This window comes from Lagenorhynchus albirostris, chromosome 12, assembly GCF_949774975.1.
Source record: "Lagenorhynchus albirostris chromosome 12, mLagAlb1.1, whole genome shotgun sequence".
Classification (NCBI taxonomy): Eukaryota; Metazoa; Chordata; class Mammalia; order Artiodactyla; family Delphinidae; genus Lagenorhynchus; species Lagenorhynchus albirostris.
In genome coordinates this window covers 5,714,548-5,741,413 of record NC_083106.1, presented here as the reverse complement: position 1 = coordinate 5,741,413, position 26,866 = coordinate 5,714,548, and the positions used below count along the sequence as shown (strand labels likewise).

General features: G+C 39.3%; 2 protein-coding genes across 7 annotated transcripts in view; one reads left to right on the top strand and one right to left on the bottom strand.

Moving 5' to 3' along the window:
* Positions 1-20,385, bottom strand: part of LOC132530597 (E3 ubiquitin-protein ligase parkin) — a 1,420,256-nt gene extending 1,399,871 nt beyond the window's left edge. For all 6 annotated transcript variants that reach the window (XR_009543830.1, XR_009543829.1, XM_060167843.1 and 3 more), the window contains exon 1: positions 20,263-20,385. Coding sequence is in view for 4 of the 6 variants with exons in the window: in XM_060167843.1 (XP_060023826.1) it covers positions 20,263-20,269 (7 nt within the window). In the remaining 2 variants the exon portion in view is untranslated. The remainder of the gene's footprint in view (positions 1-20,262) is intronic.
* Positions 20,332-26,866, top strand: part of PACRG (parkin coregulated) — a 518,861-nt gene continuing 512,326 nt past the window's right edge. The window contains exon 1 of the mRNA XM_060167848.1: positions 20,332-20,986. Within this exon, the coding sequence (XP_060023831.1) occupies positions 20,843-20,986 (144 nt within the window). The 5' untranslated portion in view covers positions 20,332-20,842. The remainder of the gene's footprint in view (positions 20,987-26,866) is intronic.

Here is a 26,866-nt window from a genome sequence, read left to right as displayed (position 1 = left end):
GTGTCATCCAAGTACAGCAGCTTCAAGGCCACACAATCTGGGCTCACATCCTTACTCTACCAGCCACTCACTATAATCTTGGACAAGCAATCTGACCCCTCAGACCTTCAGTTTCCTCCCAGGTATCATGGGGACCATATGTGTCACAAGATGTCATGAAGATTAAATGGCATGATGCAGGTACAGCACTTAAAATATCACAAACAACATAGCTCTCAATAAACACCGGGAACTATTTTTATCCATGTTACTTTCTTTTCCATTCACAAAATATAAAGAGAATCTATCATATACATAATATGTGTGTGTGTGTGTATGTATGTATATATTCATAAGGACATAGTAAGAGCTAAATGTTATATTAATCTCCTGTCTGATCATACTTGATGAAATCTGTATGTGTGAAAACAACTTCTCTTTTATTTTGTTATCACAGGGAAAGAGTAAAATAATCCAGATAATTTCATCCTTGGGCCAAGAATTTTAAAGAGATTTTTCTACATAAAATTACTTCTTTAAGAAAAATATCTATAGAATGAATATAGAGAAGCTCATTAAATTGTGTGTTAGGATTCTTATAAATATAAAAGGCGCTTCCTAACCAGGAAAGCAAAGTTTTCTCCATCAAGCTGTAAATAATGGCTATTGGGATGGAAAAGTCATCTAACAGCCACACTTTTAGGATATATAACATATAAGTATTATTTATTAAGCAAAAACTAAAAGTATTCAAGTTAAGTTATGGGATCATTAAGCATCCAAGTTAACCTACTTTTCTTTTATTACACATAATATTGTTGAATGATAACTGATGATTCTAAGATAATAAAAGATATTTTCTGTATGAAGCCATATATAATTATGTTCAGTGTACTGTTTTTACCACGGCAGGAGAAAGGAATAAATTTTTAGAAAGATTATTCAACATGAAGGACTAAAATAAAAATATTTTAGTTTTGCTTGCTTATCTTTGGATTGATTTTAAGAAAATCACAAATATTCAATTTCACCACCATATTAAAGAAACAGCAGCACTATTTTTTGGTAATACATTCTCTTTCTGAAGGGGAAAATATCCCAAAGAAATGATTGATTTAATTTTCAAAATTTATTTATGGGTTCAGATAAGACAAATACAAAAGCAACTCACATATTTTAAAACTAGAAAATTTAAAAGTAATTGTTACTATATTTAACTTTTTACATTCCTAGTGGCTCAATCCAGCTCTACCCAAGAAAACTGAAGAAGTGTTTATAGTATGAATTATTTGAAAAGAGTATGAGAAAATATATATGTATATGAAACTTAACAGATTTTATGCCCCAATTAAGATGATCAGATAATCTGAGAAGAATCTAAAAGGAAAGACAAACAAGTGGAAATCATATCTTTAATTATTTATAAAGTTAATATAAAATTTCCCTAAATACTGGAGAAGAGCAATTATACAAAGCAAGACAATTTTACATTTTCTATAAACTGGAAACAGGAAGTTTAGCTGATTCCCTTAGAAACACCAAACAGGACTTCTATGACATTGATTCTAGATAGCGATGAAATATTAAATGAAACATAAAATTATCTTTCTCTTTTACACCCAGAATTTGCCCCCACTTTGAAAATATCTATTATTTCACTAATCCAAGGGCCAAAAATCTAATAGACTTTGCTATTCAGTTTCAACTACTGTCCTAATCCCACTCTAGGCAGCTTTGGAAATAACACTGCCTGACTGCTTCCACACAGTCTCAAGGAGAAGCTCAAAAGGGATGTTGTGCCTTGTTGGGAAAGCAGTCTTCTTTGGGCCTCTTGCATCCTACGTATCTTACAGGGTATGTCAAGACTGCAAGGGTCTGACTGCTTTTTCACCTAAGCCATTTCTCAGTGTTCCTCTGAAAACGAGAGATAAGGCAACCTCTTCCCCTGGACAAAAACCAGGCTTGATTATTGCTTGTTATAAAAGTAGTGAATTCCCCAAGCTCAGAGTTCCTCAGTTGCAATACAAACTCACTATGTACACAGTATCCATCTGGACCAAAGCAACTGATACCAATATGTTCATAATGCTCTGTGCCACAGATAATAACATCTTTTGTCTCTGACCCAGAAGTCTCCTGTCTGTGCCAGCAACGTGAACTAGTAACTGGCTAAACTGTTATTGTCAGTAGGGTAAAATCAGATCTCAGACCTGATAGTTTTGGCAAAGGGAGGGATACTGAAAGAAACATGGCTTTCTGAAAGAAGGAAAAGGGCCAAAGACTGGGTTTGGTGATATGAAAAATTTCCTGGGATCTACGAGTGAATGCATCCAAGGGAGGAGGGGGAGAAATAAGAGTCCCCACTGTTCCGCTGAGAGAAGGGAGGCAGAATTGAAACAAACTACACCAATAGTACCTTGGTTGTTGCTTATTCTCTCCTCCATGCAGGGGAGGAAGGGATGTTATCATGACAATAGGGCAGCAAGGCCTTAGGCCCAGGAGAAAAGCAATGTGTGTGCGGGTCCTGAGCAAAGCAGTCCTCAAAGTTGTCCAGTGGTGTCTATAATGATGGCCTTGCTACTGATGGTCTTTGAAAGAACAATGAACATTAGAAGTTCCTTTTCTTGAGTCCCAAGCAGGCAGCTGCTTGGAACCAACAGTAAATGTTCCCTATTCACATACATGGAGCAGGTATCTCCCTCTATACCTACCTGATCCCTTCTTCCCCTCTACTCTGACCTCACAGGCTTGAAGGAAAAAGATTATTGGCATAGATCCAAGGTATTTTTGTCCCCAAGGGGTACTGAAAGCTATACATACCTCTCCTGGTACGATGGGGAAGAGAGGGACTAAAATTGCTACGGTCCTGTTGGATATAGAAACCCAAGTTACCATCCTACCTGTTCCCATGGAGGGAAGTGACACTGAGTAACACCGTGGAAGGAGCCTTTGGGCTACTAAATGTACTGTCATTGTGGTTTTCATATCTGACTATGTAATAAGAATTGATGTCTGCATTCCACAGTTCCTGTAAGTCTCCGAAGGGTCATGTTCAGTAACTGTTGCCCATAAGGAGGTCATTTCCCAGTACAACAAAATCACCTTCTTGATGGAGCCACAGAGTCCATCCTTTTACTTTTTTTAAATAAGTAACTATTAACATGCAACTAAGCTCTTATTGAAAATGGACACCTGACATCCTCATTTGCATACAGGTCCATTCAGACCCAATGATTAATGAGATGGGAAGGGCCCAACAGGCCTGGTTAGTCAAACGGAAATGGAATAGTCAAGAGTGAAGCTGTTCTGGCCCTAGCATCATCCCAGTTTTACATGAAAAAAAAAAAAAAATGGCAACTACTCCTCTGGAGGAAACTATATTCCCCACTCCACCACCTGAAACAAAGCTGCTGGTTCAACAGGGCTCTCGCATGTTCCTTTCAATGACTGGGCCTTGTTACTGATGGTGTGGCTAAATTCAAAGCTGCTGGTTCCTCTGAACAGCAGCAGCCATCCAACCCCAACAGCAGCTCTGGAAGACCAACCGTGGAAAGGACCAGTCAGCACAATGGTCTGAATGGAAAGCTGTCATTCTTGTCTTAGACAATGCTCCAAAGGGCTAGGCATTTTCTAGTTTTACAGACTCTCAGACTATTGCCAATGGCCTAGCTGTCTGTCTGGTCTGCCATTTGAAAGACTATAGACTGGCAGATTAATGACCCCCTCTGTAGGGCCACAAACTGTGGAAATAAATTGTGGCTGCCAATCAGTCAGGGTCACTGACGTAGATGCCCATGGTAAGGGCCCATTCTCTGATGACACCAATTGCAGTCAAGCTGTTGTTCAAGCCTGTGTTGACCAGATGACTGCCAACACTACTGGGACCCACCATTGTATCAGACATGGCAGCACATCTACCACCATGGATAGGGTACAAAGTCAAGGTGCTTCTGATACAGAAGCTACCACTTCATATCAGACCTGTGACTCCTGCTAAAAGTAGGCCCATTTGCCTTGCAGTGAAGGAAGCCCTGTTTGCCATGTCCACTCCAAGCAAACTGACTACATCAAACCGCTGACTCCCATTCTGGGATGACCCTAATGCCTTACCACTGGCAACACTTTTTTAGATTACTCTCTAATCAGATGATTTTGGTTTCAGCATTGTGGCTCTCAGAATTAAACGGTGTTATGTTTTTAACTTTCCATACTATATTTAGTTTGACAATGGTATGTCTTTTTCCATAAAGACTACCCAACAATGGGCCAATAGTCAAAGTGATCAATGGACATTTTATGACCTTTACCATCCTCAAGTTGCTGACATTACTGAGAGGTAAAATGGACTTAAAAAAAAAAGTCAGCTCAAAAAGATTTCTGACTCTACTTCTCTCACTGCCTCTTGGTCTACACACCTTAGAAAGGTACTAAATGTAGCCATACCCAGAAAGGGTAGGGATTTACATAGACCTACTTCGAGATTTCTCTCTGACCATTTCTGGGCATGATGCACTTTTCTGTTCCCTGATAGGAACCCCAGGCCAGGATAACTGATACACCCTCCGGGTGGAAGCCCAATCAAAAGGGGTCCTAGAAGATTCAAACACAATTTTGTTTCAGCCACTGGTTATTTGTGTTTGACTGAAATGATCCTAGATCATGAAGATAATGACCATTTGGGTCACCGCTTGACAAGTTCCTTCACAGTGGCCAAAGTTGGTGGACTTAATGAGTCTCTGTAAATTTTGTAAAAATGCTCTTATCCCACTTGCACCTGACCCTTCCAGATAAAACATCTGGGTACAAGTAGGGAATGACCAGAGAAAATATAAAGTTAAAGCTACCTGGAAGGGACATTGGAAAGCCAATTTCACAGCTGTGGAGGGAGAGCAATAAATCTGGCAACGGGGAAGGGTCACCTCAAATCCCTGGAAGTACAAGGGGGTGAGATTAATGATGTCTTAGTCCCCTACATCCAGTGCCTCATCCTGGCAAAATAGCCATGTGTTTCAAGTAAGCCAAGCAGCAGTGGTAGCTGGCAAACTGATTCACTGACTTATTTCTGAGAATGTCATCTCTGTCCACAGGCTACAAAAACAGAAAGTCATGTGGACATGGCTAGTGCTGAACAATTCTTCTGTGCCTAATGCCATCAACTGAAGCTCCAAAACATGGACCTCCCCCTCATACCTGTACACTCTCCCAGACTGCCACAACCTTACTTCAGTCTGACTGATAAAAACTCACAGGCTTGTCCTGACTCCAAAGCAGCCTTAGGTTGTGCCGTGTGTGGCAATCAAGGCTGAATCTACTCAGAATACTGTCTATGTGGCTTAATCAAACCAGTGTAATAGTGATCCAAATCAAAGATAGCAGCAAACTCCAAACTAGAATAACCTTTACTCTTTATGTGGGGGAGACTGGACCATGGACTGGCTCTCCATCGGGTGTGAAGGTTGCTTTCTGGATCATCTACTGCTCCTTGTTATTACTGGCAATGTCATTCCAAGCCTCCTTGTATGGGTCATAACAGATAACAGACTCGGCATAGACTGTCTTAATTTTTAAGAACAACTGGTCTCCCCCTGGGATTTATTCACATTAGGCCAAGTCAGAGACTCTGGGGTGGGGGCAGGTGGATGGAGTCAGTATTGCAAGTTGGTCTCATCCTACTGCTTGGGATCCTACTGACCATAGCTCGAATTAAAGGCTGTATGAGAAAAGTTGAATAGATTTGGTCCCTGTCTATGCTGGCCCAATTAATCAAACTGATCATGAAGTGGCACACACATGTGAAAATTCATCACAAGCCAAGGTGGTGTAATAAAAGCTGTTGGGTTTTGGGAGAGATAATTTATTTGGGCCTCTTACAGTCCCCTACATGTCTTGCTGGATGGACCAAGAATGCATGGCCCTGTTCTCAGGGTTGTTTACGTATCCAGTAACCTTAAGAAACAAGGTAACATTTGTCCTCAAGGAGAAGGTTTGCTTACTGCTTGCCATAACAGTGGTGGATACTTCAAGCAGAATAAATGGTCATCAACTTCAATGCAAATCCACTGCATGCATGAGATTCATCTGGGCCATATCACATCACCCCTTCGAGATTTGGAGGTAAAGGAAACTGTTGTAAATATGATAACACTTAAGCAATTTACTGTGCCATGGGTAATGAAGTCCTTTGTCTCTGATCCATGAGTCTTGTGTCTTCTGACAGCATCTGTGATACTTTAACAGGTTAACTTATTAGACTGTAAGTAGAGTAAATATCAATTTCCAGACCCAACATGTTTATTTCTGGCTTGAATCATTCATGATAAAGCCCAGTGAAGGCAACCATCCCCACACAATGTTCAATATGAACTTACAGATGTTCTAATGTTGAAGTTACTCATCCTAGATTCTTTGATGGAAGCAAGAGAAAATCATTAACATTAGAATGTAAAAACCAGGGTCACTTCCCTACCTTCTAAAATCTAAACCTATGGGTTCTCCTATTTGGCCTCCACATAAAATTGAAATTTTCCCTTTCAGTTCCACTTCTCCCATAGCAAAACCCCTATGAAGGGAAACCATAAATACCACTGCACCACATTTTAGTGCGAAGAAGAAAAGTATTAAGTATATGAGATATTGTTATATTCTAGTTTAGGGGGAAGGGTGATTTGGGATATGGCCTGGATGGGGAAGGAAGTGATTAAGGAGTGCTACTAGCCATAAACAATATATTTTTTTAAATTCCAAGCCTGATTTTCCAAAGTACCATCAATCTATCAATCAATCAATAAACAATAAGCCTACCTTCATGGAGGCAGAAAAATGGCTAGAAGACCATTATTTATAAAATTAAGTCTCTGCCAATGGGGAAGGAAAGCAGGAAAAGTATGCAAGATTCAGGGAACAAAAGAGTTGAGAAATATTTTATTTTCCATTGTCAAAAATCCTACACAAGCAAAGTATATAAGGTTCAAAGTTCAACTTCAGAAATGTAAAAAAAAGATTCAAATGTCACCAAGTGCTTTGTGTAGATTAAGTGCAAAGATTTGTCCATTATCTATTTTCTGTTAAAAGCAAAGGAACAACTTGAGAAAGAGGATGAAATAACAACTTAGAAGCAGAATTATAAAAATAGTTTAATGTCTAGACTTCTGGCTGAGTATCAAACATGATCAGTAAATATTCTAGATTTACAACTCTACAATGTATATAATTTAAAAAACTGGGCTTAAAATTAGGAAAATTCACATTACTTTAGAAAGTAACTTCATATTCACTTGTCTCCATAATTCATTAAAATTAAAAATAAATAGCTTTTGAGAACAACCACAGACATGAGTTTGATGGATGACCATTTCTCCGCCCCCACTGTGAGCCATGAGGAAAAGGTAGATATGTTTATTCATAAAGTTCTGTATCTTCATGGATAAGTGATGCTGCTGGCATATCCTGTTATTTAATTAAGTGGAGGCAGAATAAATGCCTGATGCAAAGCCACTACTGGAGTTTGCTTGCTTACTGTAAACAGATACAAATATTTCAATACTACCCACCTTTTTTTTAAAAAAAGGTTAAAATTTAAACCTATCTTATAAATAACATGAAAGAACATCTTTAGAATAATTACGAAAAACAATCCAGCTGCAGGTCTTTGTTTTAGAACTAGGACTTTTGTATCATCCAGGGTCTCTTTCTAGCAGGGTTGAGGAGGAGGTGAGTGAATACTCCATGCAGGGGACTGTACAGATGACATCAGAGTCATTCAAACACAGAGAGCATGAAAACAAATCCATTTTTCCTATTAAAAAATCCCTCAGAATAAATAAAATGAATTCCTACCCAAATTAAATTGCCTTGAAGTTTTCTGTACAAGGCTGTAGGCATTATAAACACTCTTTGACTTTGGCCTGCCAGATTTCCTCAATCAATCATGCAGTAGCCCAAAATTAAATTGAAATGATTGGATAAAGGAAAATCAAATATTTTAACATTTAGTTTCAGTAACGTGATTATGAAGCTTTTAGTGATATTGTAATTACTTTGAAGCTCTGAGCATATGTTTCTACTGAGAGTATTCCATGGAGAAAAGCTGCATTAGGGAAACAAGTAAATACAGACCCCAATAATGCAAAAATATATTTGTTATAAAGCTAAAAGCTAAAGGTTGGACAAGGGACAATGCATCCATGTAATTTATACTCTAAACATCCTGTGTAGAGTAACCACTTTAAAATTCCTGCTCATTCCAGAATTAAAATAATGTAATGGCTTCCCTCTAAGGGAAAGCATTAGAGAAGCAATAAAGAGAAACAACAGTAAAGGACGGGGGAAAAAAAGAAAAAAAAAAAGTCATCATCCTGTGCAAGCTCCAATTTTTTACACAGAAAGATGTGACAGACTAAAATCTCTCTCCTAAAATTAATGAATCATCTTCTCAGAATATGAAACATTTTAATACACTTAGTATTTACCAAAATCAAAGCATATGTTACTACCCCAATTTGTTAATGCTCCATCCATTTCAGCACTTACTGGGATTATGCTGGGTTTGGGGGCCAGAGAGATAAATGGAATAAGGCCCCATCCCCAAGGCAAATGTCAGTAGTGACTGGATTATTTATTTAGGTACTTCAACCTCAGAAACAGGAAGGGAGATAGAAGACAAAACAAGAGAAAAGACAATGTCCTTTTTCTCCAGTGATTCACACTTTCACTCATTCAACAATTATTTATTAAGTATAAACATACACCTTCCCTCAAGAATGAGGCAGGTAAGTAAACACACAACATTAAAATGGAATGAGATTAGGTCTTCAAATTTAACAGGAAAATGATTCCATCAAATAATCTGAAGTTACAAATCTTTTGAAGGATTTGTTTATTCAGATTATATCAAAGCATAGCTAATTGTCCTAATCACCTAAAGATCCTAAGTAGGAAGCAGTACACTTGACTCACAGCATTTAATTTGGCTGATGTCAATTTTATTTACTTATTTATTTATTTTTTTATTTATTTATTTTTTTTTTGCGGTACGCGGGCCTCTCACTATTGTGGCCTCTCCCGTTGCGGAGCACAGGTTCCGGAGGCACAGGCTCAGCGGCCATGGCTCACAGGCCTAGCCGCTCTGCTGCATGTGGGATCTTCTTGGACCGGGGCACAAACCCGTGTCCCCTGCATCAACAGGCGGACTCTCAACCACTGTGCCACCAGGGAAGCCCAATTTGTTTATTTTTAATTGGAATTCACTTCTCACTTTCAGCCACAGGTCCTGCTACTTCCTACTCTCTCAGAGGAGGCCTAATTCACAAAGTTATATTCACCTGACACTAACCACTGCAAGCTTTAAAGTTTGCTTTCTCTGCCCAAATGGGCCTTACAGTTCAACACAATGTCCATTTGTTGCAGAATGTTACTCTTTATTAAATTGGGATAGACGAGATTAGTGTTGTCATCATTTCTGTTAGCCAAAAGTAAATGAGTGACATTTAACATGGCCCTGCTGCCAAAGCTATCATTCTAAAAAGAAATTTAAGCATGCCCATTCTTAGCATTAAGACCAAGTGGTTCTTCATTACTTACAGAACAAAACTCGAATTCTCCAGCAGGCCTTGACCCTCCTCACCCAGATTGCTCCTCACTTCCTACTCCACGCTTCTTACGCGGTAACCCTGTCAACTACTCCTCCTCCCAAGGAGCACTACTCCTCCATAGAGTCTGCTTCCAAACCCCCATGCCTTACTGTTTGCACTCGGGAGATCACTCAGCCCGGAAGGTCCAGCTCAAATACCACCTCTGTTCTGGAAGTTCCCCAGCTTTATCACACAAAAATACATGCTTCCATTATAGCTTCTGTTACTGCTGATCATTGCTTTGCAGGTGTACACAGCATCTTCACGAAACTGTGACTTCCGCATTTAGTTTTGGAGACTCAGTGGTATCTCAGGTCATAACTTAGGATCTCAATAAATGTTTATTGAAGTTAACATTTGCTTTCTTCTTTTTTCCAATAAAAATGAACTTTTTCTTTTCTTACAAATCAAATTTTACATCTATTTAAAAAATGTATTCCATACTTCCTTTAGGGTTTCTCCTAACTGTACTAAATGCATAATGGAATATTTTCCAAATATTTCAGCTAAAACTGCCTCATGAAAACAAATTCTATACTGACACCTTTTAAAAAATGAAGCAACTTAAGGTTGATTCTTTTTTTGCCCTTCATAACTTTACTAGAATTTATTTAAAACATCTCAGCTGTGTATTTCTAACCAAGCCAGATTAGTGATTATTTACAAAGAGCAGGACAATGTTAAACTATCCCACTGGAGCATTAGGTGTCTAACATTCACAGTGAACTGGCAAAACAGAAATCAAAATGTACATGAAATGGTTATTTGCTCCTACTTTGCCTGATCACGTGTTGTTGTGTGAAGTCATATTTCTCTCAAAAGCATAACAAAGCTTCCCCTGCCCTACAGGATACAAATGAGCAACCTGGTACAGCAAATTACCCAGCTGTAATTCACCATTTCAGTCCTGGAGTGTGGCCACATGTTCTTTTGGCACATGGGAAAACTACCTTGAAAAGTGAGTTACGTCCTTGGCCAGCTTTATCAACTAGTTCACACACATACACATACATACACACACACACACACACACACACACACTACTAGATTCCTCATGTGTAACATTATTGCATTGTCATTAAATGACCTCAGAAAAGGAAAAATCAACTTATATAGCTGTCAATTCGATGTCCTGTATCCATCATCCTTACTTCATAATAAGACACTTTAACACAAGATTTCAAATGGTGAAGGCCTTAATGGTGACTGTGGTAGGTTGAAAAGACCACCTCAAAATATCCATAACCTAACCCCTGAAACCTGTAAATGTGACCTTATATGGCAAAAGGACCTTGCATATGCAATTAAATTAAGGATTTTGGGATGGGAGATTATCTTGGTGGCCCCTAAATGTAATCACAAGTGTTCTTATAAGAGGTAGGCAAAGGGAGATTTGACTACAGTAAAAGAGAAGGCAATATGACCACAGAAACAGAGACTGGAGTGAGGCAGCCAGGAGCCAAGGAGCCAGCACCCTGTAAAAATGGAAGAGGATTCTCCACTGAAGCTGCCAGAAGGAATTAGTCCTGCTAACACCTGGATTTTGGCCTCTTAAAACTCATTTTGGACTTGTGGCCTCCAGAACTGTAAGAGAATATATTTGTGTTGTTTTAAGCCACCAAACTTATGCTAACTTGTTATAGCAGCAACAGGAAGCTAATACAGTGATTGTATTGCCATGCCTCGATAGTGTATGATGCTACTGAAAAAAATGAAAAGTGAAATTATGGTACTAATATTTGTTTTTCTGAAAACGCTACTTTTATGACAAGAACATGAAATTACTACAAGTATGCTACCATTACTAATTTATTTGACAATTTGTCACAAAAGTGTAATCAGTTCTACATATATACCAACCAGTGATACATGTGTCCTATCCTTAAGACTAGGATTATAACACCATTGCATTTTTTGTATTTCCAAAATACTACATGCTTAATGCTGAAGAGGTGAAAAAACTCAGAAAACCACAGTAAAAAAAAAATCCCACAACCCAAAGATAATAATTTTGAGGTATACTTCCCAATATTTTTACATACATAAATAGCACTTAAAGCTACATAGTGAGAGACTGGGAGCAGCCAGAGCTCAGGGCACGGAACACTCAAGGCAGTGCCTGGCATATCAGACTCTGAACGTTGGAGCCGGAGCCTAGAGCCGTGTAGCTGACAGGGTCTTGGTGCTACAGCCAGGTGTCAGGCCTGTGCCTCTGAGGTGGGAGAGCTGAGTTCAGGAGATTGGTCCACCAGAGACCTCCTGGCTCCACATAATATCAAACAGAGAAAGCTCTCAAAGAGATCTCCATCTCAACGTGAAGACCCAGCTCCATTCAACGAACAGCAAGCTACAGGGCTGGACACCCTATGCCAAACAACCAGCAAGACAGGAATACAACCCCACCCATTAGCAGGGAGGCTGCCTAAAATCATAATAAGGTCACAGACACGCCAAACACACTATCGGACATGGTCCTGCCCCCCAGAAACTGAAGATCCAGCCTCATCCACCAGAACACAGGCACTAGTCCCCTCCACCAGGAAGCCTACACAACCCACTGAACCAACATTAGCCACTGGGGGCAGACACCAAAAACAACGGGAACTACGACCTGCAGCCTGCGAAAAGGAGACCCCAAACAGAGTAAGTTAAGCAAAATGAGAAGACAGAGAAATACACAGCAGATGAAGGAGCAAGGTAAAAACCCACCAGACCAAACAAATGAAGAGGAAATAGGCAGTCTACGTGAAAAAGAATTCAGAGTAATGATAGTAAAGCTGATCCAAAATCTGGGAAATACAATGGAGAAAATACAAGAAACATTTAACAGGGACCTAGAAGAACTAAAGAGCAAACAAACAATGATGAACAGCAATATAAATGAAATTTAAAATTCTCTACAAGGAATCAATAGCAGAATAACTGAGGCAGAAGAATGGATAAGTGGCCTGGAAGATAAAATAGTGGAAATAACTACTGCAGAGCAGTAGAAAGAAAAAAGAATGAAAACAATTGAGGACAGTCTCAGAGACCTCTGGGACAACATTAAACACACCAACATTCGAATTATAGGGGTCCCAGAAGAAGAAGAGACAAAGAAAGGGACTGAGAAAATATTTGAAGAGATTATAGTTGAAAGCTTCCCTAATATGGGAAAGGAAAAAGTTAATCAAGTCCAGGAAGCATACAGAGTCCCATACAGGATAAATCCAAGAAGGAACACGCCAAGACACGTATTAATCAAACTATCAAAGATTAAATACAAAGAAAAAATATTAAAAGCAGCAAGGGAAAAACAACAAATAACATACAAGGGACTCTCCATAAGGTTAACAACTGATCTTTCAGCAGGAACTCTGCAAGCCAGAGGGAGTGGCAGGACATATTTAAAGTGATGAAAGGGAAGACCCTACAACCAAGATTACTCTATCCAGCAAGGATCTGATTCAGATTCAACAAAGAAATTGAAAACTTTAGAGACAAGCAAAAGCTGAGAGAATTCAGCACCACCAAACCAGCTCTACAGCAAATGCTAAAGGAACTTCTCTAGGCAGGAAACACAAGAGAAGGAAAAGACCTACAATAAAACCCAAACCCAAAACAATTAAGAAAATGGTCATAGGAACATACATATCGATAACTACCTTAAATGTAAATGGATGAATGGATAAAGATGTGGCACATATATACAGTGGAATACTACTCAGCCATAGAAAGAAACAAAATTGAGTTATCTGTAGTGAGGTGGATGGACCTAGAGTCTGTAATACAGAGTGAAGTAAGTCAGAAAGAGAAGAACAAATACCGTATGCTAACACATATATATGGAATGTAAAAAAAAAAAAAAATGATTCTGAAGAACCCAGGGGCAGGACAGGAATAAAGACACAGACGTAGAGAATGCACTTGAGGACACGGGGAGGGGGAACGGTAAGCTGGGACGAAGTGAGAGAGTGGCATGGACTTATATATACTGCCAAATGTAAAATAGATAGCTAGTGGGAAGCAGCCGCATAGCACAGGGAGATCAGCTCCGTGCTTTGTGACCACCTAGAGGGGTGGGATAGGGAGGGTGGGAGGGAGACACAAGAGGGAGGAGATATGGGGATATATGTATATGTATAGCTGATTCACTTTATTATAAAGCAGAAACTAGGGGCCTCCCTGGTGGCGCAGTGGTTAAGAATCCGCCTGCCATTGCACGGGACACGGGTTCCAGCCCCTGTCCGGGAAGATCCCACATGCCGCAGAGCAATTAAGCCCGTGTATCACAATTACTAAGCCTGCGCTCTAGAGCCCGCGTGCTAAACTACTGAAGCCCACTGGCCGCAACTAGAGAAAGCCGTCGCGCAGCAACACAGACCCAACGCAGCCATAAATAAATAAATAAATAAATAAATCAGAAACTAACACACCATTGTAAAGCAATTATACTCCAATAAAGATGTTAAAAAAAAGCTATCTAGTTCTCATTTATGCTAAGAAAGTTCTTATATTAATTTAAAAAAATCTTTCTTAACTATTAAAGAATTCACACATATTTATCAATCTTAGGTCATTAATGTTAATCATCCTGTTGTCAACATTTGTTGAGGACAAAAAAAAAAAATCATGTCACCCCAGAAACCAGACCTCAAATGGCATTTCCACCCTTCTCTGACTAACTTTACCTGCATAACTTACATTCTACTGGGCATAATATGATTAAATTGAGTACAGTAGCCAGAAGAGATGTTTAATAAATTTATACACGAATAATTGTGACAACCATAACTGGACTCAACAGAGAAGTTCCTTAGATGTTAAAACCCAAGTACAAATAATTCTAGAGCTTCCCCTCACCGCCTCCCCCCCAAAAAAGAGTTATAAAACGTGCTGCAGTACTAAACAGTACCCAATTGCCAGGGTATAAAGGCGAGGATACAGACCCCGTGTGAAACTCCAGCAACATAAACTATGAATAAAATAATTTGATGACTTTCTTGAAATCAAGCTGATGGGGAAAAAAATTCAATACATTTGATAAGAAAATGTGCATGTAGTAAGAAACGTACAAACACACACACACAGGCAATAAAAAAAGAAGAAAACTCTAGAGAGGACCATAATAAAGGAAGAAATTCCCTTACCTACCACTGACTGCGCATGTCACCAGTTCCTCAACGAACAACAGTAGGAAGCAAATATCAGACCTCCACTATATATCCCTTTCTGTTTATATCATATAACTATGTCCAAACTGACTGCACAGTAAAACACACACAATTCCCATCCAACAGTATGAATTCAAGCCATCTTCATTTAAAAACATCTTTAGACATTGTCACACATATATCCAGACTTAGTGGATGCCAACCGACTTGTGCAGTCTACATCTGCTTGTGATCAGCATCCCGGATAAGCAGCAACTCAGAAAATGCTGCCCCAGTTGTGCTTAAATCTGGACCTCTCACTCCCTGAGGAGTCACCAGGGAGCTGGAAAGGACTTCAAGCCATAGTTCACAGGTAGAGAGAAGACCTAGAGCATGAATTATTATTCTTAAGTCTTTATTTCTCCAGACAAATAAGCTTAAATCCTGCCGTATCCTCAAGCCAGTCCAAGCTTCCTCAATCCCCAAAACTCTGGCTCAAGGGAAAAAATGTAATCAGGACCAGATTCCCCTCAAAACAAAATGCATTTGCTGGGCCTACGAGTAGTTTTACTGCAGACAACTCCCTGTCAAGAGAATGTCTATGGGAGAAGCCATGGTGGTCCTGGTTTGTTTAGTCACACAATTCCAGTCATGACCCTCAGGAACACTTGTATAACCAACCAAGCCCTGTGGAAACCCCAGAGGCAAGCAAGGAAAGAGCTCACCTCTATAATTAGTCAGAAAGCAGCTGCTTCTGTGAGCTAAGGAATGAAACATTAAAAGTCCAGCTTCTGACAAAAGCAAAGAGTGTGGGGAAGAAGAAAATGAGGGAAGGAAAAAGGGAGAGTACAGGTAGATGCTACAACCAAAGGTTCACCTCCGAAACACACACATTACAAATCTCAGTCCCATTTCTCCATGTTAATACTGAGTGAATTTCAGGTGTCTAATTCCTGTCTTTCCATGTTCTGGAAAATGGATCTACTCTGAATAAGCTTTAAAATGACGATGTAACTGCAAAGGGCTTCATCTCAGGTAATATTATTTATTCACTGAAAGTTCAAAAAACACTTAATAGTAGGAATAACTGGTGCATTCATCAATTACATGGATAAATAATGAACATGTTTCAATTGGAACACCAGTATTAGTTCCCTAATCACCACTTTTTTCCCCTAATTTGATAGGGGTGGGGGTTTAAGGGATGGGGAAGGTTGCTATGTGCTGTACACAGAGATTCTTCTCACTTCTGATGTTAAGGGCTCTAAAATTATCCTTTATGGGGAACCCTATTCAAGTCTTACAGTAAGAGTCAACTGGAGAAATCATCAAGAACCCATCAACACTCTTAAAAATACAAATGTCCTAAGATGGTCTCAATACATGACCAAGCATATAAGTAAATAAGACAGGAAGGTGAGCTGCAACATAAATCTCTTTCTTTAATATTAAAAAATTTAAGAAAGAAAACATTCAGATTACTACAAAGAAACATTTAAAATAAGCTCATTAAATGAAAATTAAAACAGAAACACTATATAAGCACTGGGCCACAATTAAAGGCTGAAGAAACAGCAGGTAAGAAACAATTTCCACTGATCAAGAAACTAAAAGCTAACAGAATAAAGTATTCTGCGTTGAAACTGCTTTAATGAATATGAAACATTATCAAGTAAGAAGAACCTTCTTTTCTGAATTTTTCAAAGAAGCTTTGGAGGTAGAAATGGATTTGCATATCTTAATACAAAGTACTTTCATTGTATCATTTTCAAGCAATGAAGCCATGAGGTTTCAAAAAAATGTAGACTTCAAAAAAAATCCTTAGAAATAGTTCCAAAGTTGAAAAGGGCATAGAGTCATCATTCTAGAGCCTTTGGACCCAAAGAAGAACTGTACATAATTACATGAAATCTATGCAAAAACTTAGAACTTCTTTTGTGACACAATTGTACCTCATTATAAACAGCTTTCAGAGCCTACCTTGGGTACTTAGATGCAGGGTCACTTCTCATCTAAAATTATTGAAATGGCAGAGCAAGTAGCAGTAGACAGTATATTTAACTAAAATATAAATTCTGAGACTTTAAAATTCACTGCATACAAGCTTTAAAACAAATATGCAGATTTGTGGGCAAACAGTACAGTGAGACTGTACATTCATGACGGCGGGGTGTTTTTTTCTGTTTTTTGTTTTTTGTTTTTTTTAACTCATGTATCCCTGGCACCTGGAACAGTACTGGGCACACAGTAGATACTCAATTATTGAATCTGCTCTCATGAAAATAAAGCATTATAAAATGAGAAGTGAAGGTTCTGAAGGTTTTTTCTTCATAAGATTCATTAAAAAAATTAAAATATACTGTTTTTCATCTATCAGAAAGACAAAAATAAAAAATTTTATGGTACACAGAGGGAACGTGGACACTCATAAACATTGTTGGAGGGGGGCAGGGCCATTAAGGACAGTTGTGCACTTTGTGCACTGTTCGAAGGCAATGTCTTTGGAGAGAGAGGGGAAACCCAGTAGGTGCTTTGCTGTTGAATGCTGGGTCAGTTCTGGGAAGGATGTCTTTTTGTAATTTTTCGGCTCAGAGGAGTAGGACAGCTCTTTGCTACCTTGTTATGGCAGACAGAAATGTAAAACAGCGTAATTTATTTTAAACAATTTGGAAATCCCTAGCAAAATTCAAAGTCTACAAACCCTTTAGCTAGAAAATCCACTTAGAAACTGTAATAATATTTTTACTTTACATATAGGCTTACATATGCAAATGAAATGATATGGACACAAACCTTCCTGATGACAGCAACTGTCTGTAAACCTACTGTATGCTCATTTATTGGAGAGTACCTGCATAAGTTATGTACATCCACTAAATACTAGACAGGAATCACTGTAGGGTGGATCTGTACATGCAGGTTTGTAAGTCTTCTATGAGATGTTAAGTTAAACAAGATACAGAAGGGATTATGTTCTAATTATTTTTTAAATCACTCAAAAATCATTTTTAAGACATTGGGTTTGAATTTCAAAATTGGCAACATGGTTATATATATATATCCATGCACTTTAACATCTGATACTACTTAAATACCTAAATCCAGTTCTATACTACATATAGAATATACCACAAATATTACTATTAAAATTCAATTTTAAACACACAAAAATGGTAATTTTAAAAAAGGGTGAAATATAATTTTAAGAGAGGTACCAAAAATTACATTTTTCTAAGTTGAATTCTCTTAAGTTTTTATTATGCTTTATATTATCTTAACATCCTCTCCATATTTCTCAAAACGTCATAATTTTTCACCCACTTAAATTATATTTCTATAGCTGTCTGAGTCAGGGCATTTAACATATTAATCATAATCTAACTGGAAAATGTAAGTACTTTTGAAACTGTCTCTGTGCCAAGAAAGAATCCTGAATTTTGAGAAAGCAAAAAAAGGTAATTTTACTGGTAGTAAGGCAACAGTCAATCCCCCTTACTCCTATTCTTCCAAGAAATGCAATTTTTCTTTTTCCTTAAAAGTGAGCTGAGATTTACATAAAGTATAAGAGTACTGTTAGCATTAAAGAATGTGTAGCAATTAAAGACAGCATAGGCACAAAAGGGGCAAGTTCTGAGCAGCACACGTCTTTAACAAAAATAAAATAATCCCCAGATATATATTAATGTATATTTTAATCTCCAGTATATCACTGGATATAGACTATAAATAAGGCCTTTCCTGGCTCCAAAGTTTAGTCAGAAACGGGAAACATCACTCCAAGACTTTCCTTCAATTGCTCCCACTTTCACTTACCTTTGGCATTATTCAACTGAACCAACTCCAAAATTGGCAATTAAGATTTTTATTAAAATGTACCCATTGACCGAATTAGGCAATGCAAGTAGTTGACTAGCTGTATAATTTATTGTACATTGTCCACATGGTTTTAACAAGTAAGGTACTTTTCCTGGGAGGGAGCATGGATTTATTTATGTTGTAATACACTTATTTGCACTGTGTCAAACAATAGCTGGAGTATGAGAAAGAACACTTTTAAAAATCCACCTTACATTCTCCACATCACTACCAGTTATTAATAAATGTCTAATCATCAAATCTAAAGATAATACGCTTCCTTCCTGTGTTCCTAAATCCCAAACTAAACTGCATAAACATAGTTCATTCTAACAAAGTTATCTATATAATCGTCTATTAGATAACAATTTAGAATTAAGTGATGATTTTTAGATCTTAAATTCTTGCCTGTATATAGCTTCACCAACAATCATACCATGCTAGAAAGGTAAGAAAAATTGGACAACATCCTTAGGTTTTATCATTGTTGCAAACACAGTGTCAGTTAGCTGGCATGATTCTCCTAGTGACGGGTAAAACGTTTTACACGTTAACATTCGTTTAATAAATAAAAGATGTAAGTTTATCAGTGCATACAAACTTATATATTTTTAAAAATCACCTTCTACCTTCTTGGATAGACGACATCTGACTTCAGATGTACTTGCGTTTCGTAAGTGGTGCCCATTCAAGAATAATTCCCAAATAAACTCACCAAACCAATACATGATCTACAGGAAATCTGTCATAATAATCTCCCCAAACATCAATGTTTTGTAATCACACTGTGCGTTTCCATTAATTTTCAGAGATAACCCTTAAAATAACTTTTGGCTTAACAATCCTGGAAGACAGGAACTTTTCTAACCTTATATATAACAGGGTTTATAAGCAACTCTAACAGCCACTTCCAAAGCTTTATTCACATAAATGCACCTAGGGCCTTCTGTGTATAAAAAAAGTGTTTTTTGTTTGTTTTTTGTTTGTTTTGTTTTTGCAAAATGAATCGTTAGTTCACTATGCGAAAGTTTTGATCCTTGTTATCACTGACTCAATTATTCTTTCAACTCAGACCTCCAGGGAGAGATTTAGAAGACAAAACCCAAGGGAGCAAGAAGTTTAAATCCATCTGCAGGAATCTGTTTTGACCTCAACCATCGTCCCTAGGCACTGTCCATTAGAGCTTAGCGCTTCGCGAGCGTTTCCCTTAAAGAGTTCTCCGGAGAGTAGGTCCCAATCTGTCCTAAGCAGCAAGACCGCCTCCCAAGCGCCCTGAGGGACGGAAACCGGGGCGGAAGGCGGGGCCTTCCCACAGCCCCTAGAGGTCTGGCGGGCGGTGCGCTCGCTGACGGACCGCGGGACGCAGCCTTCGCCTCGGGCAGCGCCGAGGCGCACGCCAGGGTCCCTCGCGAAGTTGGCTCCAGGGGGAAGCCCGTCAAACGAGGGCCGGGTCGGGGCTTAGAACACACACACACTTATTCTCCAGGGCCACGGCGGGCACCGGGGAGCCGGCGGCGCAGGCTGAGGGTGGCGCGGACACCGACACGCTGCCACGGACAGCGGACACGGGCAGCACCCCGGCGTCCCTGTCAGCCGAGGCCCGGCGCGGCGCAACAGCTGGGCGCGAGGCGACGCAGAGAGGCTGTACCTGTCAGGTACCCACGTACCTATCATGGCCACTGGGCAGTTGGAGGCTGCCGGGCGAGCAAGGGCCTACACGCACGCCGGCGGCCGCCTGCGCCTCACACGAGCGACGCTCCCGGGTTAAATCGTGCAGGAAGCCTGTCCCCCGCGCCCGCCCTTGGGGGCGCGCATGCGCAAAGGGGGCTTAGCCCGAGGCCTTCTGGGAGTCGTAGTTTTAATGCGTAGTCTCTCCTCAGGTCGGTCGCTGCCGCCCGCGGCCCGCCGCCCGCCGCCCTTCCGGCCTGAGGCCTAGGAAACGTCCGTCACAGAGAGGCAGGGTCATTCGGCCGCAGTGTTGACGTGTCGCTTAGCAACCGGGAGGGTTACCTTTGGAAGCTTGTTGCGGCTCTAGCCTCTGTCCTGCCCTCTTCCCGCCCCTCCCCTCCCCTCAACTCCCTTCACCGGGGAGCTGCCAAACATCTGGATAAACTTGGGCACTACGAGGGCGTGAAATTCTACAGTAACGCGCCTTTTTACATTTTTTCCCGACCTCCTTCTCACATCCGTAAAACTCACTGATTCTTTTACTACACGTTTTATGAGAACAAGACATTTTCTAGGAAGATGGTGGCCGAAAAAGAGACCCTGAGCTTAAACAAATGCCCAGACAAGATGCCGAAGAGGACCAAGCTGCCGCTCCTGGTGCACCAGCCTCACTCCCTGGTTTCTGAGGGCTTCACAGTCAAAGCCATGATGAAAAACTCAGTCGTAAGTGATCTTCCTGAATTGAATGTACTCGCTCCGAATCAGGGGACACCAGGTTGTAGAGGATGGCTAGCCCTAGGATGGATTCTGGGCCCATATCTAGGGTGGTCTTTGCCAAAAATGGCAATTACTCGGCCAGTAACAGACGGTGCCCAACAGAGTGTGGAGGTCCAGGCTAGGCTGCTAGAAGGGATCTCGGGCAGCTGACGTACTGTGCCCGTTTCTAAGCACCTTCCTAATAACTCACGGTTTCTAGACCACCTAAATTTACTCTTAAGCTATTTACACAAAGAAGCAAGATCCCCTTTACTTATTGATTCCTAAACTGTCTCACTCAGCAAAAGGCCTTATAGAAGGAGAGTTCTTAGAAATCATAAACTCTCTTGCAAAATTTAACATGTGCTGATGTACAGCTGGGAACATAAACTCATTAATTAACAGTAAGAAATTTCATCAATCAACCTAGAAATTTTTAGAATATCCTAGCATTTCTTCTAATAACACTCACAAAATCGCATGTTAGAGTACTAAAAGGCAACTTAATAAGAAGTCTATTTCCAGATAGATCTTTTAAACTATTAATTTTAAACAATCCAAGCTTCTGTTCAAGTATCTCTCTCTGCCTATTAATACAATTCATATTTCATTTCTACTGTTTTGTGGTAGTAAAAATCAACTATTCTCAATATTCTCAATAGTTTACTTAGGAGGAAAAGTTTTAAACTGCACACAAATGGTTTGGGTATGTGCATGATAGTTTAAAAAAAAAAACTTTTAATTTGGTATGCTACACCAGGTTTTACTACTGAGTAAGCACTTGTCTGTGAATGAGATAGTCAATAATAAATGCAGCTTTCAAATTTGTATAATTTACACTCTGGGAGGATCTGACTTATTGTAGAGCAACTCATTATGTTAAATGAAGAGCATTGCTTTCCAGTGTCACATTATTCGTTTTACATAAATGTTGCAAACCTAATACCTTATTCCTAAACCACATCCTTAAAATACAGGAATGAAACAGATCACCTTTAGATGCTGAGGCCAGATTCCCATGTTGCTACACAAAATGAAATTCTGGTTGTCAGAATGTGTGTCAGTTGAATTGCAATAGTTAAAATTCTTAGAAATAGACTAAAACTTTCTGCTTGTTGTAACTGCAGTCCTTTGGCATGTATTTCATGTCAATATGTGGTCATGGGAGTCAATATAACTCATTTATCAGCAACACAGAATACCATAACATTCAAGCTAATTATTTCTTTTTTTCTTCTAAACAGTATATATGATTATAATTTTAGTGATTTTTTTCAATGTTATATTTCTTCAAAGACATGTAAAAAATTGGTCAGATTCTTTTTTTTCTAAAGCTATATTTACAATCACGTTTTCTTTTTAAAAAACATAGCTTTGCACCTAAAGTCATAATTCTGGAAAACCAAGTATTTCAGTACTGACAAATGTAACAAATATGCTTACAAGACTCAAACAAAAAAATCAATTATGAAGCAGCCTTCATTATAAACAACTTATTTGAGATAAATTATCTTTTTATTTCCATATACTTAAGGAAAATCCCTTAGTGTAATATTTATGTCTCCTTTGGGATCCTCAAAAGAGGATGAGTCATTCTTTCACTTCATTTAGTGGAAATCATAATTGTTAGATGCGAACATTATTCATCCATTCATTCATTCAATCAACAATAGTTTTTTTGTTTGATTGTTTTTTGTTTGTTTTTTTAAATCTGAGAACTTGCTCAGCATAGTTCTGGGGATTTGGGATCAGCAAAACAAAGTCTCAGTCCTTAAAACTCCAAGGAGAACCACCACTAACAGCAATGGTCAAGTCTTGATAAAAGAGAGAGACTGTTTATACAAACTAACTTCAGTGGTACAGGAAATAAAACCCTTCCTTTTCGTATCCAATATTAACATCTCAACATTTCTGCCCTCGACAGTGTAGACCTTTCAGCATTACATGGTCAAAACACCCCTCTTTTCTAAGGTTTATTTCTATTCAGAAAATAACATGCCAATCTCCAGCTTTTCTTTTCTTTTTTTTTTTTTTTAACATCTTTACTGGAGTATAATTGCTTTACAATGGTGTGTTAGTTTCTGCTTTATAACAAAGTGAATCAGTTATACATATACATATGTTCCCATATCTCTTCCCTCTTGTGTCTCCCTCCCTCCCACCCTCCCTATCCCACCCCTCTAGGTGGTAACAAAGCACCGAGCTGATCTCCCTGTGCTATGCGGCTGCTTCTCACATGTATATATGTCCATGCCACTCTCTCACTTCGTCCCAGCTTACCCTTCCCCCTCCCCATGTCCTCAAGTCCATTCTCTACATCTGTGTCTTTATTCCTGTCCTACCCCTAGGTTCTTCAGAACCATTTTTGTTTTTTGTTTAGATTCCATATATATGTGTTAGCATACGGTATTTGTTTTTCTCTTTCTGACTTACTTCACTCTGTATGACAGTCTCTATGTCCATCCACCTGACTACAAATAACTCAATTTCGTTTCTTTTTATGGCTGAGTAATATTCCATTGTATATATATGTGCCACATCTTCTTTATCCATTCATCTGTCAATGGACACTTAGGTTGCTTCCATGTCCTGGCTATTGTAAATAGAGCTGCAATGAACATTGTGGTACATGACTCTTTTTGAATTATGGTTTTCTCAGGGTATGTGCCCAGTAGTGGGATTGTCCAGCTTTTCTTTTTTTTTTTTTTTTTTCGGCACGCGGGCCTCTCACTGTTGTGGCCTCTCCCGCTGCAAAGCACAGGCTCCGGACACGCAGGCCCAGCGGCCATGGCTCACGGTCCCTGCCGCTCCACGGCACGTGGGATCCTCCCGGACTGGAGCACAAACCCATGTCCCCTGCATCGGCAGGCGGACACTCAACCACTGCGCCACCAAGGAAGCCCTGTCCAGCTTTTCTTAATTGCAACTCCTTGTTCCAAAAGCCAACCCTCAAACCACTTTTCTAGTGTTAGGGCTTGCCATCAGTTCCTCTTTCCAACACTCACTAATTAAATAAGTCACCATTCCATTGCACTTCCCCAAAGGCTTGTAGAACTATATCCTAAGGAGGTATATGGAGACTCCCAATGTTTCACTGAGGGTGCTTTAGTAATATAAGTATACAAGCTTAATCATAGACAGATATGATCAGGTGGGCTGTGCAAGCCGAAATCCTTAAACAGTCATAATCTATGTATGTGAATGCAAAATTATTTACAAAATAATGATAAATATGTAAGTAGCTAGTTTTTTTTTTTTAAATCCTGATGTCAAGTGTTCTTCAACTGTAAGTAGTTCCTTTACCTATGTGAAATTGTTGTTGCATTCTGTATAGAAACAAGCAATGAGAAAACTCCTGCAATCAGAGAATAATAATCAAATTCATATTATTATAATGTTTGACTCAAAAGAATGATAGGAGATGCAGAATTTGAAGATTTCCTAGTTTATTTTCCCTTTAAAGGCCTTGTTTGTGGTCTGATAGAACCTATAACCAGAAACCAGTAACCCAGTGTTGTATTGGCTTCTTCTCAACAGATGGTAGCTGCTTTCTGTGCTAACCTACCTTATCATAAAGCAAGTTAGGATATGGGCCCAAGGTTATGATGAATGAGATGCTGACTTCAACTGAAGCTTTATACTACATCTTTCCTTTTCAGTAGACTATAGATGTTTTATGCTCAAAGTTTATGGGAATGGGAGAAATAATTCTTTAATATTACTTTACTTATATAGAAACTTTTATGCTTACAAATTCATTCAACACATAGGAGCAATGGTCAGTATTTATAAATTATATATTAAGATATTGATTTGGCTGCTGTAACGGTGACCAAATAACAATAGTTTAACTAAGATGGAAGTTCTCTCAGAGTCCAAGTTTGTAGGCAATTCATGGAGACTGGGCACTACTTCCCAATGAGATAGGTCCAGGGACTTAGGAGCCTTGTATATTCTTGTTTTGCATCCTGCAGGATGATGCCCTGAGTCCAGGTGAGCTCACCATCACCAGGGTCAAATCCCTACTCTCAGGATGGAGGAAATAAGAAACAGAGTGCTTCCTTTTATGAGCATGACCCAGACACAGCACCCCACTTTCATTCACATCCCACTGGCCAGAGTTTAGTCATAGGCCTATATTTTCCCTTTTTGCAAAAGCCTGTGAAAGACTGACCCTTGCAGCAACTCTAGGCCCCCATACCTGTTCCTTCAGGAAAAGGGCTAAGAGTTATATCGTTCCAAAAGAGCATAATCTCCAACACCTACTTCATGCAAGAGGAGAGAAAAATGAGTAAGGAGCAACCTGCAAGAAAAAGTAGGAAGAAATGGAGAGCAAGCAGCATGTTCCAGAAGCTGCACTCATCACTTTTGCTCAAATCCATTGCCAAACCTAGGCTATGGCAACAACCACTTACAGGAGAGGCTGGGAAATGTAGTCTCTGACAGGTAGCTCTGTGTTCAGCTAAAACTTGAGGCATTTCATTACTGTAGCAAAAGGAAGAACAGAAATGTGGGGTTTATTCGAAGTGTCCACCGTGAGAGTTAAATATTGCTAGAAAAGAAAAGAAGAGGGACAAGTAAAACAATTACAGTACAAATAAATGCACATCCATGGTAAGGCTTACAAATACCTACTTAGGACAGTGGAAGTGCTAATGACGAAGGGACCAGGTGACAATAACCTCATTGAGACCCTCATTACCTTTTGTCTAGGTTTTGGCAGTATCATCAAAACTGGTCTCTAGACTCCATTCACCAATCAGTTGATTGCCTCAATCAACTATCAGTACTATTACGCTTATCCTTCCAGTACAAAGTTCTCTTATTATTGCTGAAAGCTTTTGGAGATCACTGGTTCTTATAGCAAAAAATCATGGAACCTCCACAAGACCAGCAAGGCCTTCTGTGATCTAACCCTATTCTATGGATTTAATTTCATCTCCCACTATTCTCACTTGCTTCCACCAAATTAAACTGTAACTCTTCATTGCTTTGATTTTGCTTGTGTTGTTCCCTTTGCTTCAATGCCCTTCTCCCTACATATCTGCAAACACAAATCCCTTCAGTCATTAGGTAACAAATGATCACTGACTGTGCCATACACTCTTTTAGGTGCTGGAAATCTAGCAGTAAGGAAGAGGCTAAATGCATGCCATCAAGCTTATATTTTTGCAGCCAGCTAAGAGGCCAACTGCTTCAAGATGACTCCCCTAATTCTCTTTCTCAACCAAGATGGAAACTTATTTTTGTTCATTGTTTTCTACCATGTATTAGAGTTATGTCTACCCATGTTTTACCTCCTCGAGTAAATTCCCTGTGAGGGCAGAATCTGTGTCCAAGTCATTTTTTTCATCCTAACAGCACCTAACAATGTACTCAATAAATATTTGATGAATGAAGGAAAGCAATTCTACACTTTTCTGTTATCTCATCGCTTTCCTCCTGTTGTTATAACTGTTATCTGTCTTTAGTTTGTTTGTGTTTTTTAAACCACCCTCCTCCAATTGAGGAGCCCAGAAGTTCCCTTTAAAACTCAGCCAGATGATGACATTGATCACTTCAGATCCTCAGGTGGCTCATCTTAGTGTAAAGCTGAAGTTTTTAAGCTCCTATAAGGCACTATGTAATCTAGCTGCCATTTCTTCTTTATATGTATAACTTAGTACTTCCTCCCTCCCTCGTTCTGTTCCATCCACAATAGTTTCCTTGCAGTTTCTTGAATATACCAGTTACACAGCTGCCTCAGTACCTCTGCCCTTCCTGTTCCCTCTGCCTGAAATATATTTCCCCCTACATATCACCATCTCTTGATCCTTCAAATATTTGTTCAAAAAACTAACTTTTTAG